Source organism: Phocoena phocoena, chromosome 2 (genome assembly GCF_963924675.1).
Source record: "Phocoena phocoena chromosome 2, mPhoPho1.1, whole genome shotgun sequence".
NCBI classification, from domain to species: Eukaryota; Metazoa; Chordata; class Mammalia; order Artiodactyla; family Phocoenidae; genus Phocoena; species Phocoena phocoena.
Window position 1 is genome coordinate 157,843,524 of NC_089220.1, and position 22,354 is coordinate 157,865,877.

The 22,354-nt window shown below is 42.7% G+C and overlaps 1 protein-coding gene across 1 annotated transcript in view; it reads left to right on the forward strand.

The window, feature by feature from the left end:
• Positions 1 to 22,354, forward strand: part of DHTKD1 (dehydrogenase E1 and transketolase domain containing 1) — a 52,303-nt gene that overhangs the window by 17,009 nt on the left and 12,940 nt on the right. Inside the window, exons 3-11 of the mRNA XM_065872056.1 lie at positions 110 to 321; positions 1,086 to 1,280; positions 5,207 to 5,476; positions 10,058 to 10,229; positions 11,436 to 11,634; positions 14,280 to 14,592; positions 15,555 to 15,639; positions 16,331 to 16,470; positions 21,977 to 22,127. Coding sequence (XP_065728128.1) covers positions 110 to 321; positions 1,086 to 1,280; positions 5,207 to 5,476; positions 10,058 to 10,229; positions 11,436 to 11,634; positions 14,280 to 14,592; positions 15,555 to 15,639; positions 16,331 to 16,470; positions 21,977 to 22,127 — 1,737 coding nt within the window. The remainder of the gene's footprint in view (positions 1 to 109; positions 322 to 1,085; positions 1,281 to 5,206; positions 5,477 to 10,057; positions 10,230 to 11,435; positions 11,635 to 14,279; positions 14,593 to 15,554; positions 15,640 to 16,330; positions 16,471 to 21,976; positions 22,128 to 22,354) is intronic.

Below are 22,354 nucleotides of genomic sequence, written 5' to 3' on the forward strand. Positions count from 1 at the left end.
GTTACTTGGAATGAAATGCTCTGAATTCAAATAAGGATCTTGGTATGTTCTATAATTAGTTACATGGTTGATTATTCTTTAAAATGATCCCTTTGATTCCATTTCATAGGATTACTGAACATGGGGAAGGAGGAGGCCTCTCTCGAGGAAGTGGTAGCCTATCTCAACCAGATCTACTGTGGGCAGATTTCTATTGAAACCTCCCAACTTCAGAGCCAGGAGGAGAAAGAATGGTTTGCCAAGCGGTTTGAGGAACTGAAAAAGGAGGCATTTACCACAGAAGAGCGAAAACATCTGTCAAAACTAATGCTAGAATCTCAGGTATAAAAGTAGCAGCTAATATCAAAGAAACAGGTCGATTCATTTTCTACAAAGACATATAAATATTGAAGAGAGGGAGTTAAGACATGAACTCTCTGAATGTAGCCCCATTTACCCCACGGCCTCAACACAAGGGGCAGTGTAACACATACCACTTTATTCTAAGTAGAAGAAAGTAGATCACCAAACAACAGAACTATTGGTTCTTCTCAGAGTCAATATGTTTTATGTATTTGTCGATTCCCTCTATAGAAGCCTGCAAAATCCTTAAGATCTTAGTTCTCTTTTTATTACCTGAAGTGATAGAAAAAAAGGAACTGTATGTCAAAGAGGCTCTCAATACAGATTAATGGGATTGAATGTCTGTCAGGGCTGTCATCAGGACTCGGGCATATCAAGATGACAAGAAACCTGTTCCCAGTAATGTGGGTGGTTGGCTAGTTTGCAGCCCAGATGAAATGCTATTGTAGAGCCCTGTACTAAAACTCAAGTCATGGGAAAGGCCCGGCATTCTGAGGGGATTCCTGTTGGGGTGAGTTCTTCTACCACTCAGGTTGTTTTCTCTGCATCCCTGCTGCTGTCTGGTGTCCTCGGCAGGGCTTTCCTGCCTGGCTCTGGGTGACTTCTGTGCATCTCTGCGGTCTGTAGTGAAGGAACCCTGTTGCAGCTGCTTGACGTAGTGTGGGGTCTTCTTAAACGTGTTTGACTTTGACCCAAGTAGTTAGCTGTCCTGTAACTGATGCATCTGACATGGTGTTCCATAGGAGCTTGACCACTTTTTGGCCACCAAGTTTGCCACGGTGAAGCGATACGGAGGCGAAGGAGCTGAAAGCATGATGGGCTTTTTCTATGAGCTGCTGAAAATGGCGGCCTACAGCGGGGTAACCGATGTCATTATTGGGATGCCACATAGAGGGAGGCTGAACTTATTGACAGGCCTTCTGCAGTTCCCTCCAGAGGTAAAAGACTTTCTATGTTTTCCACTATTCATGTACAATTGACTATAAAAGAATAAAACCAATGGTAATAACTGGCTTTAGAAAACCGACTAAGCATATGAGCCATTTGTCCAGGAGACAGCTTAGTTAATTTTTTTTTTGATTTGAATTTTATTTTATTTGTTTATTTTTATACAGCGGGTTCTTATCAGTTATCTATTTTATACATATTAGTGTATATATGTCAATCCCAGTCTCTCAATTCATTCCCCCCCGCCCGCCGCCACTTTCCCCCCTTGGTGTCCATACATTTGTTCTCTACATCTGTGTCTCTATTTCTGCCTTGCAAACTGGTTCATCTGTACTGTTTTTCTAGATTCCACATATGTGTTAATATATAATATTTGTTTTTCTCTTTCTGACTTACTTCAGCTTAGTTAATTGATGAAACCTGTTGCTGTTGAATGGCCCTCTTCTTTTTCCTTTTGTTTGTTTATTCTTTTGGCTGTGCCATGTGAAATGTGGGATCTTAGGTCCCCAACTAGGGATCGAACCCGCATCCCCTGCTGTGGAAGCGTGGAGTCTCAACCACTGGACCACCAGTGAAGTCCCTGGACCTGGCATTTAGGTTGATTTTCTGTATCAACTTACAGAGGTTCTTCACTCAGGGAAGTTAAAAGTTAGTTTGTTTCCTACGGATGATACAAACAGATAAATTCTGTTTTTCAAAGCATGCTTCCCCTACTTCATAAAAATCATTCAGACAAACACAATGATCTGTGCAATTTGATACAATTTTACCTTACAAAAAAGTCATTTTTACCTTCCACTTATTTGCAGTTTATAGTTAATAGATTGTATGAAACTAGTTACACATTGTTATCTCAAGAGACCCCTCTAAGTGAGTGGTTTTATGGGTTATTGGATCTTTGTGTTCCTGTTCTGTCCAACTCAGCTGCTCTGTAAGTCTCGAAAGACTTGAGGGTCAGGATGGAAGATTTGATGTCAGGGAGCATCAGAGGGACTCAATGTCTGATAAGGTTGTGGCCCTTACGCGTGGATAAACCTCATTACTGTTCTTGGCCAGGAGATTAAAAATAATTATAAACGTTAAAGGACCTTTCAAAGTTAGATGGAGTTAATGGAGCCTATGGAAGGATGTGTTATCCTTGAGAATATTAGAAGAAACACATGGGAACCCTAGTACGCTGTTGGTAGGAATGTAAATTGGTGCAGCCACTGTGGAAAACAGTATGGAGGATCCTCAAAAAACTAGAAATAGAACCACCATATGACCCAGAAATTCCATTCCTGGGTATATATCTGAAGAAAATGAAAACACTAATTTGAAAAGATATATGCACCTCAATGTTCATAGCAGTATTATTTACAATAGCCGATACAGAAGCAGCCTAAGTGTCCATCAACAGATGAATGGATAAAGAAGATGTGATACACACACACACACACACACACACACACACACACACACACACACACAATGGAATACTACTCAGCCATAAAAAAGAATGAAAATTTGCCATTTGAAACAACATGGATGGACTTTCAGGGTATTGTGCTTAGTGAAATAAGCCACACAAAGATAAATACTGTATGTTGTCACTTATATGTGGAATCTAAAAAATAAAACAAACTAATGACTATAACAAAAAAGAAACAGACTCACTAAGAGAACAAACTAGTGGTTACCAGTGGGGAGAGGGAATCAGGGAAGGGCAGTATAGCAGTAGGGGATTGAAAGATACAAACTACTTTGTAAAAAATAAATAAGCTACAAGGATATATTGTACAACACAGAGAATATAGCCAATATTTTATAATAACTATAAACAGTATAATCTCTAAAAATTTTGAATCACTATGTTGTACACCTGAAATTTATATAATATTGTAAATCAACTATACCTCAATTCTAAAAATAATTTTTTAATGAAAAAAATATATGTGATGTCATGTCTAGGGGCCAAGCTTTACCTTTATTATTCATACCTCAGTGTTTCTGATGCTAAGAGACTGGTAACCAGCTTTGAAAAGACACCTTAGAAAAGGTAGAATACAACAGAATAAAGTAATGGACAGATGGAGACATGTGCTTACATACCTGCAGAAATTCTCTCTCTCTCTTTTTTTTTTTTTTTTTTTTGCCTGCTCCATGCGGCTTGCGGCTTGTGGGATCTTAGTTCCCTGACCAGGGATGGAATCTGCGCCCTCGGCAGTGAAAGTGCAGAGTCCTAACCACTGGACCGCCAGGGAATTCCCCTGCAGAAGTTCTTAAACCAAAAATTGCATTCCTAAAATATCCCAGACAAAACAGTTACTGAAAGACACAGAAGTGATTATCAATGATCATATTTGTGAGAAACACACCCATCCTTATACTGTGTGAGTTTGTGAACTGGAGAAGCTTTTGGGTCATTCAAACCATTTGGCCAGTAGAGAATAGCATGTTTTTGGTAAATACCTTGGTTTGAGACCCAGATTTGTAGCCGAGGACCTTTAAACCATCTAGTTAATTTCTCTTGCTCATTCATTTTTTTTTTTTTTTAAATCTCAAACTCCTAATTTATCCCTCCCCTTCCCCTTTGGTAACCATAAGATTGTTTTCTATGTCTGCGAGTCTGTTTCTGTTTTGTAAATAAGTTCATTTGTATCATTTTTTTTTTCCTTTTCTTTTTTTATTTTTGGCCATGCTGCGTGGCTTGCAGGATCTTAGTTCACAGGGACTGAACCTGGGCCCTTGGCAGTGAAAGAGCAGAGTCCTAATGACTGGACTGCCAGGGAATTCCTGTATCATTTTTTTAGATTCCACACATAAGTGATATCATATGATATTTGTCTTTTTCTGTCTGACTTATTTCACTTAGTATGATAATCTCTAGGTCCATCCATGTTGCTGCAAATGGCATTATTTTGTTCTTTTTTATGGCTGAGTAATATTCCAGTGTCTGTGTGTGCACACACACCATATGTTCTTTATCCATTCATCTGTCAATGGGCGCTTAGGTTGCTTCTGTATATTGGCTATTGTAAATAGGGCTGCAATGAACGTTGGGGTGCATGTACCTTTTCGAATTAGAGTTTTCTCTGGATATATGGATCATATGGCAACTCTAGCAACTCTGTTTTTAGTTTTTTAGCTTTTTCATTTTTAAAATGGGTAGTAACATCTATGTCATAGAAGACTGTGAAGATGAGGTGACAGAATGTATGCAGAGAAGTCCTTTGAGAACTAGACAATATAGTTTTTAAGATGCCACTTGCACTAAGCAGTGTATGTCATTCCCTGACTAAATGGGATTAACTTCTTATTTGCCTCTCTACCTTTAACAAGAATAATACAAATTCTTTTGGAAAATACATACTAACAGGTACATTTAAGAAAAAATACTTTGCTTATTGCAAGGCAGAGGTATCTTACCATCTGCATCAGGCTAGACTCTTCTGAAAGTGCTGGAACTTCATATGACTGAACATCTCCAAATAGTTCTGTGCATTCGAGCAGTTACAAGTGTGTGCTTATCTTTATTTATTTAATTTTTCGCTGCGTTGGGTCTTCGTTGCTGCCTGTGGGCTTTCTCTAGTTGCGGCAAGGGGGGGGCTACTCTTCATTGCGGTGTGTGGGCTTCTCATTGCAGTGGCTTCTCTTGTTGCGGAGCACGGGCTCTAGGTGCATGGGCTTCAGTAGTTGTGGCACACAGGCTCAGTAGTTGTGGCTTACGGGCTCTAGAGTGCAGGCTCAGTAGTTGTGACACACAGGCTTAGTTGCTCTGTGGCATGTGGGATCTTCCCGGACCAGGGCTCGAACCCGTGTCCCCTGCATTGGCAGGAGGATTCTTAACCACTGTGCCACCAGGGAAGTCCCTTTTTTTGTGTGATTTAAATGAACCACCTCTTTCCATTTTTTCTTGTATGTTTATTCGGCATAGCTGATGTTCCGTAAAATGCGAGGCTTAAGTGAATTTCCAGAAAATGTCTCAGCCGCTGGCGATGTCCTGTCTCACCTGACGTCCTCGGTTGACCTGGACTTTGGCGCGCACCATCCCCTCCACGTGACAATGCTGCCCAACCCCTCACACCTGGAAGCCGTTAACCCTGTGGCTGTTGGGAAGACTCGCGGGAGACAGCAGTCCAGGCGGGATGGGGACTACTCTCCAGACGGTTCAGCTCAGCCTGGGGACAAGGTCATTTGCTTACAGGTACTAGTAGCTTCAGGAAGTGAGGCCTGAGGTTGGAAAGACCAGGAAGTAAGAGTGTCCAGGATGGTAGTTACGACAGGAGATGGCAGATGTTCCAGATGAAATTGAGATGAACTTTTGGGAAAAGAAGATTTTTGGGGTTCTTTAAAAAATTAATAGCAGATGTGAGGTGTAGTCTCAAGGCAACTGACTTTTATTTTTGACTGATTTTTAAAAATTTTTTTATTAATTTTTTTATTGGAGTATAGTTGATTTACAGTGTTGTGTTAGTTTCAGGTGTACAGCAAAGTGAGTCAGTTATACATATACATATATCCACTCTTTTTAGATTCTATTCCCATATAGGTCATTACAATACAGTAGGTTCTTATTAGTTAACTATTTTATGTATAGCAGTGTGTATATGTCAATCCCAGTCTCCCAATTTATCCCTCTCCGTTCAAGGCAACTGATGGAGGTCTTCACTGTGTTTTTCCTTTCTTGAGTTATGAATTAATTAAGGGGATATAGACCGGCATACCTGCTACTGTTAAGAGGACAGATGTCATTACTTCACTGAAATTATAACCCTCTTGGAAACGACGTGGTATCTGTCTGTCTAACAAGGCTGCAAGAGTCTGGATTTATTTTATTTGCTTGTTTGTTTGTTTTCCAATGAAGGTCTTTGGCATTAAGACAAACAATACAAATTATATAATGTATTGCTTCCTCTGCCCCCCACTTTTTGGTAGCCCAACAGGTATACTTTAGAGGTTTATATTGTGGGTCACATTTTTCTTCTGCAAGTATTCATATAAATATGAACGTTTAGGGACTTCCCTGGTGGTCCAGTGGTTAAGACTCTGCATTTCCACTGCAAGCCGCGAGGGTTCGGTCCCTGGTCAGGGAACTAAGATCCCACATACCACGCCAAAAAAGTAAAAACATAAATATGAACCTTTAACTACTGGATAACTACTAATTAATCCTGGATATCAGTAACTGAGTCTTCAAACCCAACGGAAATAAGTGAATCTACAAGGCAGTAGAATATTTGGCTACATATACAAATAACCACATTATCTTATTGTTAATTTTCCATGGGCCAGAAACTTGTAGTAAATAAATTGGGGGTAAGCAGAATTGGATTTGATTATGTTATAGTATTTCTAAATAGAAATCTTCAAATCATTAGCCAGACATTCTCTTCACCTTTCACTTGAATTCATGAGACTCTAAAATATTTCAGTCACTCACATTTTCCCAGTATATTAAGCTGATCTTAAGGCTGATTTCTGAAGTAAGAGGTGAAAGTGGCATTTTCTTTAAAGTGATAAGAAACTGCGCTCTTCTCTCTGCTTTGTGTTCCCAAAACATTTTGCCCTGCTGTGTCTGCCTGGGTCTTGCCTCACTCAAGTTCAAAATTCTAATTTAATGTGGGAACTTGAAATTTGGAGTCTATAAAATCATGGTGGGTGAGACTCTGGATACTACTTTTGCTGTCTGTCTTCTGTTCATCTTGGTCCTGAATGTGGTAGAAGTGGATTGTCATATGTGATCCTCTGTGTGTGTCCAAGCCCCCTGCTGTGTTTGGCTGAGCAGTTTCCACTGCCCCCAGCATTCCTTGGGGCTTATGGACCTGACTCCTGCAAAGCTTTATGGGCATCATGGAGTGTTTTCTCTTTTAAGACAGGAAATAAAATTAGCAGATGACACATGGCTTTAGTGCCAAGAACCCTAAGACTATGATAAAATGACGCAAGTTATGAACAGATGTTATGTTCTCAGCAATGCCTCTCCTGTAAACGCTTTTGTAAAGGAGTGGAAGAGACACCCAGCTCTCTTCCTTGCTTTACTGGTCTCCTTTTACATCATTACTCCACAAGAAGTCCCATCAGCAAGGAGGCCAAAGGGTGTGGAGTGTTCAGATGCTAGGAACCCCTTGACCCTGTGTGGACCGCCGTGCAGCTGAAGGTTGGACTTGACAGTGTAGCCCGGTGTAGAAAAGACAAGGATTCTGGAACCAAGAAGCACTGAGTTCAGATCCTGGCTTTGCTGCCTTCTAGCTTGGCGTGCTTGGTTCTGTTCCTCAGGTTCTCTGAATCTCAGAGGTCAATGGGAGTATGTTACATTCCTTATAGTGTTCTGAGGATTAAATGAGAACATAGAAAGTTCCTTAACCCAGGCGAAAGGCTTGGAGGGGTGGGGAAATAAGTCCAAAAAATGGAGGCATCAGGACTTTCCTGGCAGTCCAGTGGTTAAGACTCCACGCTTCCAATGCAGGGGGCACAGGTTCCATCCCTGGTTTGGGAAATAAGATCCCGTGTGCCATGCAGCGTGGCCAAAAAAAAATGGAGGCATCACAGTAGGTCTAGTCCTTGGCACGTGAAATACATACTCTTTCTGAACCTTGGTTTTCTCATCTGTGAAAAGGACAGTGGCGATTCCCTTACCTGGCCCCTACACCTGATTGTTGAATGGATCAATGGAGATAATGTACATAGCATTGTGGAGGTGATGTAAGGGTATGTTATCACTACGTCTGGATATTCTAAAACGTCAGTCATCCCTGTAGGCCCTAGCAATGGGAAGGTGTGGGCTGGAGATTTCGCTAAGCAAAACAGTGCTTCCTTTCTTAGCCAAAATGTTTTACCTATATACAAATTACTCTTTTAGGACGTCTTCACTGTCATTAAAAAAATCTGCTTCCAAGGATTCCTTCTTTTTATTTATTTATTTATTTTTGGCTGTGTTGCGTCTTTGTTGCTGCACGCGGACTTTCTCTAGTTGTGGTGAGCGGGGACTACTCTTTGTTGCGGTGCGCGGGCTTCTCATTGTGGTGGCTTCTCTTGCTGCAGAGCAGGGGCTCTAGGCACTCGGGCTTCAGTAGTTGTGGCTTGAGGGCTCCAGAGCTCAAGCTCAGTAGCTGTGATGCACAGGCTTAGTTGCTCCACGGCACGTGGGATCTTCCCAGACCAGGGCTCGAACCCGTGTCCCCCCCTGCATTGGCAGGCGGATTCTTAACCACTGCGCCACCAGGGAAGCCCAAGGATTCTTTCTTCATTCATATTTAGGTCTTTTATTTCTGCTATTATTAGAACCACAATGGTTACCATATCAGGTCACTTTAATTAATTAATTAATTTATTTATTTGGCTGTGCTGTGCAGCTTTCAGGATCTTAGTTCCCCGGTCAGGGATTGAACCCGGGTCATAGCAGTGAAAGCGCCGAGTCCTAACCACTGGACCACCAGGGAATTCTCCATATCAGATCATTCTATTCTCTAGCTGAGCATTTTGGCTGTTTATGATAGTAGCCTTTTATTTAATAACTTTTTAATTAAAATACATTTGTCATATAACATCATGTAAATTTAAGGTGTACAACATATACCTTATTGATATAACAGCCTTTTATCCAGCATGAAGTCAGTGGAGCTCATACTTTCTCCTAAGGTCTGCAATTCCCTCATTATTTGCTTTCAAGTTTTCTAAAAAAAATTTACCCCCTTTTCTACCACTTTCCGTTTACCAGTTTTTTTGTTTTTTTTTTTTGCGGTACGCGGACCTCTCAGTGTTGTGGCCTCTCCCGTTGTGGAGCACAGGCTCCGGATGCGCAGGCTCAGCGGCCATGGCTCACGGGCCCAGCCGCTCTGTGGCATGTGGGATCTTCCCAGACCGGGGCACGAACCCGTGTCCCCTGCATCGGCAGGTGGACTGTCAACCACTGCGCCACCAGGGAAGCCCATACCAGTTTTTTTTCTTAATTAATTTTTATTGAAGTATAGTTGATTTACAATGTTGTGTTAATTTCTGCTATAAGCAAAGTGATTCACTTATACACATATGTGTACATTCTTTTAAAAATTCTTTTCCATTATGGTTTATCACAGGACATTGAATATAGTTCCCTGTGCTATACAGTAGGACCTTGTTGTCAGGTTTTGTGCTATTATGATCTAGCAGACTTCACAAGTTCTGGAAGAATAGCACATTTCAGAGATTTTCTTATAATAGTATTTTGCTCTTTCCCCAAAGCCTCCCTTCACTTGTGTATGATATACTTACACCCCCATGCTCCTGTCTTTGCTGTCACATCATTCTCATTTATGTTCACAGTGGTGGCTAATACACCCAGTGGGATTGAGGTGATGTGAGCTAAACGCAGTCTCGTTTTTTGGGGAAAATGATTGGGGAAGAGTGAGAGTTCGAAGCTGTGCATTGGTCTTAGTGTCTTGCAGGCTGTTTTCATGATTGCTTTACTAGAGTTGATTTTCCTTCTACACCTCCAATCACCCTTCTGTGGTGCTGCTGTGAACACTAGCGTGTTGACGGGCATGTGAGAAGTGATGGGTATAGGTGATGATGTGGGGCGGAAGGCATAGGTCAACTGGTGGTGGCTGCAGGAGGAAAAGGGCTGATTTAGCATCTTTGAAAGCTGCTTGAGATCAGCCTAACCATTCTAGGAAATCCTATAACCGGCAGATTTTTAGGAGGGCAGGGGAGCAGTGAGAGCATGGTTGTTTTTATTCCTGTTACTATTGAAAACCTAAATTTCTCCATCCCTTACGTTCATTTTCTTTTTTTCTCCCCCATGATCTAGGTTCACGGTGATGCTTCTTTCTGTGGTCAAGGGATTGTTCCTGAAACATTTACACTCTCTAATATCCCGCATTTCAGAATTGGTGGGAGTGTCCATTTGATTGTCAATAACCAGCTGGGTTACACCACTCCTGCAGAAAGAGGAAGGTCTTCCTTATACTGTAGTGACATCGGTATGTAACACAGGGAAGAGTTGATGCTGTGGAGTCAGACAAGGAATTCCTGGAGAAACTTCTAGTTCACTCAGAACAGTGAGCCTCACTGCTGGTCCCATTTTAAATTTTGGATCAGATATGGCCAGTGGTCACCAACAGTGTTGTTAATATTCCTTTAAAAGTCTGAGTGTGATCTTAAAATCCAAGGAAATAAAACAAGAGTAGAATTTAGAGGGTGCAATCTCAAAATGCTTAAGTATCTAGTTGAATGATCTGCTGGAATCCAGAGATAACACAATTAGTACAGCTAGAGCAATTGTCTTTAAGATAATCAGATTTGGAGTACCCAGGATCACAGTCAAAGAGGATATGTTCAACCGGTAAACTTGGCCAAGTGGTCTGGTTGGAAATCAGATGTGAAGAAGCAAAGTCAGCTTGTTTTAACCTGTGGAAACTAGTAGTATTCAAAGAAACACAGGGCTTTTTATTATTCATTCCCTATTTCACAGAATTTCCAGAACTGTTAGATGGTAAGAACTGCTCTGTTTTTATATCTAGAGCCTGGCCTGGACGCCTTTTGGGGCTACCTATATGAATTTTTTGTAATTAGGTAGAGATTTGAAAATTCATTCTCAGTCTTCTCTTTGGAGAAAATCCATTTTTTTCTTGGATACATCCTTTAATGACCCTTTTATCTCAGGAAGAAAGGTAATAGTCACGATGATAATAACAAATAAGTATCAGTTGTGATGTACCAGGCTCTGTTAAGCACTTTGTATGCATTAACTCGTTGCCTCTCTAGGACATCACTAAGAGGTAAGAGCTATTATCCCAGTGTTACAGACAAGGAGACTGAGATTCATAACGTTACCAGGATCACACAGAGCTGGGACTTGAACTCATGCTTGTCACCTGGCCTCTAAAGTGCAGGTTCTTTTTTTTTTTTTTTTTTTTTCATAAAGTGTGGGTTCTTTTTTGTTTTTTGGCCTCACCATGTGGCTTACAGGATCTCAGTTCCCCGGCCTGGGATTGAACCCAGGCCACGGAAGTGAAAGCCCAGGATCCTAACCATTAGGCCACCAGGGAACTCCCAAAGTGCAGGTTCTTAACACCCAAGCCAAACTACCCCTAAGGACAAGGGCTGTCTCCCCATGCGGGCAACAGGACTTGGGGGTAGGTTCATGGGTTGACTAGCTGGTCTCATCTCCAGCTCCTCTGCCTCAGGGAAGCTTGTGGGCTGCGCCATCATCCACGTCAATGGAGACAGCCCAGAGGAAGTGGTCCGGGCCACGCGACTGGCGTTTGAATACCAGCGCCAATTCCGGAAGGATGTGATTGTTGACTTATTGTGCTACAGGCAGTGGGGCCACAACGAACTGGACGAGCCCTTCTTCACCAACCCGGTCATGTACCAGATCATCAGGTACAAGGATGAACCGTCATGCGATGTGCCCTTTCCCCCACAGTGCTCACATTATTATTTGTGTTAGACACTCTCCGGTAGGGCGACCAGCTTTCCCAGTGTGTCTGGGACATGAAACTTTCAATGCTCAAACTGGGACAGACCTGGGCACACTGGGATGGTCATCCTATGGGTCGCAGGAAAGCGCCCCATGTTCTTCCAACTCTACATATTTCCTCAATGAATAGACAAAGGGCAACTTCACCCCCTCACTTAGCAGAGGGAGGACTGAACAGAAGACGTAGGCAGAGCCTTGCCCGAAGCTGCTCAGTGCGACATTGACAGGAGCAGAAACAGAACCTCCGTGATTCACCTCTGCAAACTATAGACGTGGACCTACTTTGTGCCTTGGCAAGAGGTTACATGATGGATTTTTTTTTTTTTTTTTTTTTTTTTTGCGGTACATGGGCCTCTCACTGCTGTGGCATCTCCCGCTGAGGAGCACAGGCTCCGGACGCACAGGCCCAGCGGCCACGGCTCTCGGGCCCAGCCTCTCCGCGGCATGTGGGATCTTCCCGGACCGGGGCATGAACCCGTGTCCCCTGCATCGGCAGGCGGACTCTCAACCACTGTGCCACCAGGGAAGCCCCTACATGATGGATTTTAACGAAGTTCTGAACTACACTGTCCAATGTGGAAGCCTCGAGCCATAAATGGCTGTTGGACCTTTGAAATGTGCCAACTCCTGAAGGAGATGTGCTGGGAGCGTAACATATACACCAGATTTCAAAGACTTAGTGTGAAAAAAAGAGTATAAGTGATCTTGAAAATAATTTTTATATTGATTAGGTATTGAAGGGACAATATTTTGGGTCTATTGATTTAAATCAATATATGATTAAAATTAATTCCACCTCTTGCACCTTTTCTAATGTGACCACAGGGGAATTTTAAATTACACATTGGCTTGCTTTATATTTCTGTGGGACAGTGCCAAGTCAGAAGGGTCACGTGATGGAGAGGAGCGTGTTACTTTGGGATTTCCTATTTATTTATGTATTTATTTATTTGGCTGCACCGGGTCTTGATTGCGGCACGCAGGATCTAGTTCCCGGACCAGGGATCGAACCTGGGCCCCCTGCATTGGGAACATGGAGTCTTAGCCACTGGACCACCAGGGAAGTACCAGGATTTCCTTCTCAGAGGCTAGAAAGTAAAGTAGATCCCTCTTTCCTGCTTTATTTCCTCCTAGACATAAATTAAAGCAGAGGAATAAACTTGGTGATATTTTATGGGCGTTTCTGGTCGTGGGTAGCAGACTGCCCTTGGAAGAACAAATCTGGTTTCTCCATTTAGCTTTGAACTTAGCACCTGAATGACTTGATGTGACTCAGGACTCTGCTTTTAAAAATATATCCTGTCTACCTCTCACTTTTTTCAGGATTAAATATAATGATCAATGTGACCAGACTTGTAAGTTTAACGTATTAAGCAGAGTAGCTTCATCGTTATTTCTATTGTTGTAAAACCCGGATGCTGAATAGTTACAGGCTTCTTCAAGCAACCCGAAACAGATGTCGGCAACTTATAGGTTCAATCCTTTTTGAAATAAAGGGATGCAGAATAGGTAGACAATATAAGTCAGCCTTGTAAATAACTGTCCAGAATTAACAGTTTGTAAGAAAACTCTACTACTCATTACTTCTGCCTGACTGTAGACAAAAGCTCATAAAGGTAAATTTGTGGGCTTCCCTGGTGGCGCAGTGGTTAAGAATCCACGTGCCAATGCAGGAGACACGGGTTCGAGCCCTGGTCCAGGAAGATCACACATGCAGTGGAGCAACTAAGTCCGTGTGCCACAACTACTGAGCCTGCGCTCTAGAGCCACAACTACTGAAGCCCGTGTGCCACAACTACTCAAGCCCGTGCTCCTAGAGCCCGTGCTCCTCAACAAGAGAAGCCACTAGGATGAGAAGCCCACGCTCCGCAACGAAGAGTAGCCCCTGCTCACTGCAACTAGAGAAAGCCCACAGGCAGCAACGAAGACCCAACGCAGCCAAAAACAAATAAATAAATAAATTTAAAAAAAGAAAAAAAAAGATAAATTTGTTTTCACTTGCTTGCCTGAAAGAGGTGGTTACTCACCACTGCCTTTAAAAAACAAATTTATTGGAGTGAAAGTCACATGACATAAAATGGACCTTTTATTTTTTTGGCTACACCATGGGGTGCATGAGATCTTAGCTCCCCGACCAGGGATTGAACCCGTGCCCCCTGCAGTGGAAGTGTGGAGTCTTAACCACTGGACTGCCAGGGAATTCCCTAAAATGGACCATTTTAAAGTGAATGATTCAGTGTGAATTAGTGCATTTCCAGTGTTGTACAAGCACCCCCTCTATCTAGTCCCAAGACATTTCCCGTGTGCATTTTTATAGTGATGACACTCCAGAATACCTTTGACAATAACTGCTTCTGTCTCTCCTTTTTTTTTTTTTTTTGGCCTCATTGCATGGCTGTGGGATCTTAGTTCCCTGACCAGAGATCGAATCTGGGTCCACGGCAGTGAAAGCCCGAGTCTTAACCACTGGACCGCCAAGGAATTCCTGTATCTGTCTCTTTGATTTTTACAAATCATATTGATTTTTGTTTCCCTTTTCCTTGGACAGAGCCCGGAAGAGCATCCCCGACACGTATGCAGAGTACCTTGTGGCCAATGGACTCATGACCCAGGAGGAGGTGTCGGAAATCAAAACCTCCTACTACGCGAAGTTAAATGGCCATTTAACTAACGTGGCGCACTACAGCCCCCCTGCCACGAACCTGCAGGCCCACTGGCAGGGCCTGGTTCAGCCAGAAGCTTGCATCACCACCTGGAACACAGGTGTGCCCCTTGACCTCCTGCGGTTTATTGGCAGGAAGTCTGTGGAGGTGCCGGAGGAGCTCCAAATGCACAGTCACCTTCTGAAGACGCACGTGCAGGTAGGGAGCCCGGGGATCTCTGGGTATTGTCTGTCCATCTCTCACAGCAAGGAATTGGTGTTGGTCTGGCTAATGCACTCGGCAAATATTTATTGTGAACCACTCCTAGCGGTGTTTTGGTACTGCTCATCAATTAACTCAAATATTGTGTACTTCTATTTTTTTTTTCTTTCTTCTTTTTTTAATCTACTTCTATTTTTCCTCCACTTATTCTTTCAGTCATTCATTAATACATTATATATACAGGTACTGCATGCACATTATTAAAAACACAGCCATACAGGAATGCCCTTTTTGGTTTTTCTGAGCAGTGAGCAGAAGACACTTCCATCTTGAGGAAGGTGGTCGGGGTTTGGCTTAAATAAAATAAATAAAAATCAGCACACATACTCCCGAAAGGCAACCATTTACACCCTTAAGCATGTTGAGGTTTTACATGTTGTCTCATGTTAAGGATGGATTGACAAGCTCTCACGGTTTGGCTGTGGTTTCCTGGAACGTGGGACTTTCAGCGCTAAAAGCAGGACGAGAGCAAGGAGATATAGGTCTTCATTGTTCTTGAACTTGGATGAAGACACGATGAACTCTGGATTAGTTTTAAAACACTAACTTCGTTTATAAGTTTCTATTATAGGTATAGAGACTATTAAAACAATCTATGTACTCACCATCAGGCTGAAGACATAGAATATTACCAATACCGTTCCTCTCTCCCCCACCTGACGTCTCCTCCTCCCATCCGTTTGCCCGGTTAACCGCTCACCAGAGTGCCGGTTTGTTTTGCCTGCTTTCATATGTCATGTACTTGCTGTCATACTCCAATGTTTCCTTCTGCACTATCTGTTGTATTTAATGTTATGTTTTTGATTCTTAACCATTGTTGCCTTACATTTTTTGAACTCAATGTGAAAAAGGATGGGAACTCTTAAAATTTTCTTTTCCCCTCCCATTCAATTTTACAGTCTAGAGTGGAGAAAGTGATGGATGGAACAAAGTTAGACTGGGCCACGGCAGAAGCTCTTGCCCTAGGCTCATTACTTGCTGAAGGTAAGACATTTCTGTGTAGCTGTACAGCGGGTAGGGGGTGCTTTGTATGACATTTCTTATATGTGACGCCTGTAGTTATTGCTGAGTTATAACTACCTTGTATTGTTTTTATTGACTAGAGGGGTTCTCAAACATGTTAACGTTTCTTACCTGAAAGCATTATTTAATCTTGGTATGTCATGTTGACAATCTTCATCAGCGAACAGACTATGGAAACAAAGGACTCAGTGCTGGATGTATTGGAAAGACATTTTCCTTTAAAAATTGTAGGACGAATGATGACTCTTCATTCTTAATTAGAGTACGGAGTGTTGAATATAGGACAGATTTTTTTTTTTTTTTCTGCGGTACGCGGGCCTCTCACTGTTGCGGCCTCTTCTATTGCGGAGCACAGGCTCCGGACGCGCAGGCTCGGCGGCCATGGCTCACGGGCCCAGCCGCTCTGCGGCGTGTGGGATCTTCCCAGACCGGGGCACGAACCCGCGTCCCCTGCATCGGCAGGCGGACTCTCAACCACTGCGCCACCAGGGAAGCCCAGGACAGGTATATTTTAAGAAGGATAATCTATTGTCCTAAGGACAGTTCTCAGGATGAGCTTATGTATACGAATTCAGGGTCACCAGGCCTTATTATTACTTAGGTTATTCATGGGAATCTGGATTTTTTTCTTTTCCTTTTTGCTTGCTTTAAGGTTTTAATGTCCGTCTGAGTGGCCAAGATGTTGGCCGTGGAACTTTTAGCCAGAGGCACGCAATGGTTGTTTGCCAGAAGACCGATGACACCTATATCCCCCTGAACCATATGGACCCTAATCAAAAGGGGTTTCTAGAGGTAAGCTGTTTTATTATCTAGTATAAACCTCAGGTGCTGGTGATTATAGCTACAGGCTTCTTAGACCAACTAGAAACAGATGTCGGAAACTTTGGGTTCAGTCCTTTTTGAAATCAAGGGATGCCGACTGGGTAGACAATGCCCGTCTATGCACTTGGAGTGGAAGTAACAGACTAGCGAGTGGACTAGAGCTGTCTTCCTCTGGCTACTTATCTGTAATCACGTAAATGTCAAACGGATGTTCATTTTGTCAATCCAAAATTGATTATATAACCTGCTCGTTGCTGAATTCATTAAAGTGAGTCGAAGATGTAGATAATAAGCCAACATTTCTTGCCAACTTAAAAAAAAAAACCCACTGACTTAAGGTTACTTTATTCCCTGGGGTTTAGCGGGCTTGATGAATGTATCCATTGCCATGTATTTCTCTGTGCCAGTTGCTGAGTTAGATTCATTAGAGTCAAGAGCAGGGCCTGGGTCTTTTCGTTCTTGTTTCTCCAACAACTAGCATAGTGCCTGGCACATGGAGTTTATGAAATTATCCTTTAAGGTACAATTAGTGGTGCGTCATCTTTTTTCCTACTCTAGCCATTTGAGAGTATTGGGTTCACTGATACTCGATTGTTTTTTTCAATAAATTATTTTATTTATTTATTTTTGGCTACGTTGGGTCTTTGTTGCTGCGTGCAGGCTTTGTCTAGTTGTGGGGAGCGGGGGCTACTCTTCGTTGTGGTACGCGGGCTTCTCTTTGCGGTGGCTTCTCTTGTTGCGGAGCACGGGCTCTAGGTGCGCAGGCTTCAGTAGTTGTGGCACGTGGGCTCAGTAGTTGTGGCTCACAGGCTTTAGAGCGCAGGCTCAGTAGTTGTGGCCCACAGGCTTAGTTGCTCCGCTGCATGTGGGATCTTCCCGGACCAGGGCTCGAACCCGTGTCCCCTGCATTGGCAGGTGGATTCTTAACTGCTGTGCCACCAGGGAAGCCGAATACTCAATATTTTTTTTAAAAATTCACTTTGTCAAAAGCAAGCTTCCAGGACAATTACTTAAAGGACATGCAACTCATCTTTTCTTTAAGTTAGTCTAAAATCCCCTCCTTGATCAGTATCAGATTGGTCACCTAGATACTGAAACATTTCGTATTTTCTCCACCCAATGTCTTTTATTGATTTGTGATTTGATATATAGTATCAGTTAATTTTGAATATTGCTATTTAGAAAGCCCCAAGTAAACGTCTCGCATCTGTTATGGGGATACTGTCAAAGATTTCATTTATTACCTAACACTTTGTCCTTTATATGAAGACCCTAGGGGGGACTCCTGCTTGATCTTGGTATTGAGAGTAGTTGTAGTTCCCTGAGCAGTGGCTCATCTTTATTGTGTGTACATCGAAAATTCTGCAACCGATCAACCTTCCCTTATCAATAATGGCTTCTGGGAAGGGGTAGAGGCCATGGCAGCCTCAAGAACGTAGGTACCAGGTTGTATGTTTCCCCCACCCTGTTGGGTGTGTCAATCTATTTATTTTCTTTCTGCCCACCTACTTTCCCTTTGGCTGCACAGCGCAGCATGTGGGATCTTAGTTCCCCGACCAGGGATTGAACCCATGCCCCCTGCAAAAGAAGCATGGTGTCCTAACCACAGGACCACCAGGGACTTCCCTGTCCACTTACATTTAAACTATCATTTTGTGTATTATCTATATTTACAGGCCATCTTAAATAATTTTTGGAATAAATGAAAGCGTTAATAGATTCAACAAATTAATGTAGATAAGGGTATACAAGTATATGAGGTACAATAGATGCATAGGAGAAGGGGCAGCTAGGTTACTTGGGAATTAAAAGGAAGAGCTTTACAGAGGAGGCCAGATTTGAGCTGGGACTTGAGGGACATTTGGAACTGCCTAGTCTAGTAAATGTAGGGAGAACATTCTAGATGGACACAGTAGTGCATACATAAGCTGTGAAGTAAGAGGCCCTGACCTCATGCTCAGGGAACTACCTATAGCTTCATGTGACTGGAGTTTAAGCTGCAAAGTGGATACAGAAGTAAAGGAAGAGACGGGCTGGTCAGGACTACCCACGTTGTGAAAGACTTTGTTACGTAGAAGAGAAACCATGGAGGAATTTTGAACAGGCGATCAGATTTCCATGTTAGAAACAGCACTCCTGATGATACTTTGGAAGCCTGAGCTGAAGAAGGGTGAGACTTAGGACAATTTCTAAGGAGGCTTCTCAGTCATCTAGGCAGGAAATCCTGGAGCTGTGAATTAGGGCAATAGCAGTGCAGAGGGAAGATGGGGCCAAGATTTGAGAACTAGTCAGAAAACAACAGCTATCAGACTCAGTGGTAGGTGTAGGGAGTGAAGAAGACCAGTACTGGTTACCTCCTAGCTCCCTGACTAGGACAGCTTGCATATGACGATGGCATTTACCCAAATAAAGAGTAAGGGAGAGGAACAGGTGTGGTAAGGAAAGATGACGGACTAAGTTTTGGGCATTAAACTTTGACATAGATATTTCAGGTAATTAGATATGTATGTCTGGAGTTAATGAAGGAATCTGGTCTTAGATGTCTATTTGGAAGTCATCAGGGTGCAGGAGTGTTTGAAACCACGGGGGTGGGAGAATCTCTCTGAGAGAGCAGAATGAGAACAGATAGGGTCCTGGGAAAAACAACTTTTAAAGGGCTGGCAGAGGAAGCATTTTCCCAAAAGAGCATCCAGAAAGGCAGGAGGAGAACTTAGAGTCCCTGTGTCATTGAACTTAAGGAGGGAGGAATCCGAAAAGAGGAAGAATAACATGGCCATTGGATTTAGCAACTGGAAGGTCAAGGTTGACCTCCTCTAGAGCTATTTCTGTGGAGCGGGGAGAGCAGAAGCTAGATTTTACTAGTTGAAGGGTAGACAGGGGTTCAGGAGGTAGAGACAACTAGATTAGATAATTCTTTCTAGAAGCCTGACTGTTACAGGAAGCAGGAGCTAGAGAGCACTGGCCAAGGAAATATTCCTTGTTTTTTGTTTTTAATTTATTTTTTTGGCCGCACTGTGTGGCATGCGGTATCTTAGTTCCCAGATCAGGGATCGAACCCGTGCCCCCTGCATTGGGAGCACAGAGTCTTAACCATTGGACCCCCAGGGAAGTCCTTTCTTGTTTTATTTTTAAGCTTTTGATTGTTCATTTGCCAAGAGGAGAAAGCCAGTGAGGAGAGGTTCAGAAAAAAGGAGTTTGGTGATGAGCCGAGTGAAGAAGCAGAAAAAAGGTATGGATTAGAATATGAGTGGATGTGTCAGCCTTGGGTAGGAAGGGAGATGGGGAATGAGGTGAAGACGCAGAGGTGCAAGTAAAGCACTCAGTTCAAATCCCATTGACAACAGACTCATGGATCTGAGAAATACAGTGTCTCTTTTCAAGTTAATGTCTTATAAAGATCATAATTGAAATCAAATACAAATCAGGAAAGGTAAACTATGCATAATCCCACCATTCTAATACATTATCTGTTTTCATTTTTTGTTGTTGTCATTGAGTACTCATCCATATAAATCATGCATTTTTATGGCTGTAATCATAGTAGAGATGAAATTTTTTCCAGAGTTTTTTTTTATTAAAAGCTTTATTGAGATAAAACTCATAGAATTCAACGTTTCAATGTGTACAGTTAAGTGGTTTTCAGTGTATGCAGTGGTGCAACCATCACCACTATCTAATTTTAGAACATTTTCATCACCCCTAAAAGAAACCCATACTTATTAGCAGTCACACCCCATTCCTTCCTTCCCTCAGCCCCTGAAAACCACTCGTCTACTTTCTGTTTATATTGATTTATCTATTTTGGCCTTTTTATATAAACAGACTCTTAGATATGTGGCTTCTTACGACTGGCTTCTTTCACTTAGCATTGTGTTTTCAAGGTCCATCGTTGTTGTAGCATGTGTCAGTATTTTATCCCTTTTTGTTGCCAAGTACTATTCTATAAATATGTAACTTTAGGACTTCCCTGGTGGTCCAGTGGTTAGGACTCCATGCTGCCACTGCAGGGGACATGGGTTTGATCCCTGGTTGGGGAAAATCCCATATGCCTTGCAGCATGGCCAAAAAAAAAAAAAAGTAACTTAAAAAAATTTTTTTAGAAAAATGTTGAAACAAACACAAAATTACAAAAAAGTTGGATGTATAATGCAAAAGGAACGTTTTCTCATTCTGAGACATCCGAGCCATCCAGATGGAAACATCAAGTTGCCAGCCTGATGCCCTACATGTGTATTTCCTACAAACTAGGTCATTCTCCTACATTACCCCAATGCAACCATCCAAGTCAGGAAGTTAACACTGAGACATGAACACATCTGGTCCACAAACCCAGTTCAGAGTTGTGCTGCCTTGAACTGTCACATCTCTTTAGCCTCTTCAGAGATGTAATTTTATGTTCTGCTTTTTTAATCTTAACATATGGTGATGATTCTTTTGCTTTATCATGCAAACAGGATATTAGAATAATGGATTCCGAAAGGTAGGCCTTTTTCAAGTAACTTTCCGCCCCTTTGTTTGTTTGTTTTTAATTAATTTTTATTGGAGTATGGTTGCTTTACAATGTTGTGTTAGCCTCCACTGCACAAGAAAATGAATCAGCCATACACATACAGATATCCCCAACCTTTTGGACTTCCCTCCCATTTAGGTTACCACAGTGCATTAGGTAGAGTTCCCTGTGCTATGCAGTATGTTCTCATTAGTTGTCTATTTTATACATAGTATCAATAATGTATATGTGTCAATCCAAGTCTCCCAATTCCTCCCTCTCCACCTCTTTCCCCCTTGGTATCCATACATTTGTTCTCTATGTCTATGTCTCTATTTCTACTTTGCAAATAAGATCATCTATACCATTTTTCTAGATTTTTAAAAATATTCATTTATTTATTTTTGACTGCGTCAGGTCTTAGTTGCAGCACATGGGCTCTTCGTTACAGCGCATAGACTTCTCTCTAGTTGTGGAGCGTGGGCTCTGGAGCGCAGGCTCAGTAGTTGCAGCATGAGGGCTTAGTTGCCCCATGGCATGTGGGATCTTAGTTCTCCGACTAGGGATCAAACCCACGTCCCCTGCACTGGAAGGCAGATTTTTAACCACTGGACCACCAGGGAAGTCCCTCCCCCCACTTTGTTTTGTGACATTTTTTTAAAAAGCTCTTATGACACCATTTTACTCTCAGCTTCGGAGGTGGGGCATCTGAGAAGTTAATTTTGCTTCTCCTTCAAGAAAATCTTTAATGCCCATATTCCAAGCTTTTGTATGTCTTCCTCTGTTTGCCCCAACTTTTCCCACACACATCACTCATGGAGAGCAGGAGATGTCCTCTCTCAAAGGGATGCGGGGATGAATGAAAGCACAGCTGCCCTCACGGCCCTCCTCCCTTTTGAGCAGTTGGTACCAATATGATGCTTTACTTTAACTGATTCACATCCCATCTTCCCTGCACGACGGTTCTGTTCTCCTCCTTTGCCCTAGGTCAGCAACAGCCCACTGTCGGAAGAGGCCGTCTTGGGATTTGAGTATGGGATGAGCATCGAAAGCCCTAACCTACTGCCCCTCTGGGAGGCTCAGTTTGGCGATTTCTTCAACGGTGCCCAGATCATCTTTGACACATTCATCTCTGGAGGTTGGTGTTGGCCTATGGGTATGTAGTGGACGTGTGGCACCAGCCTCACGGGGACAAATGACAGAAAAGGGGCCATAACTGCTTATGAGACTCCTGTGTACCATGGCATCTGCCCACTCCGAGAGTTGGGAGCCTGTTCTGTCATCCACTGGGGCATGGCAGCTATCAGGCAGTTAAGTAAGCTGCTAAGAGGAGCACGTAAGTCCTCTGTCAGCAGGAGGGCTGTG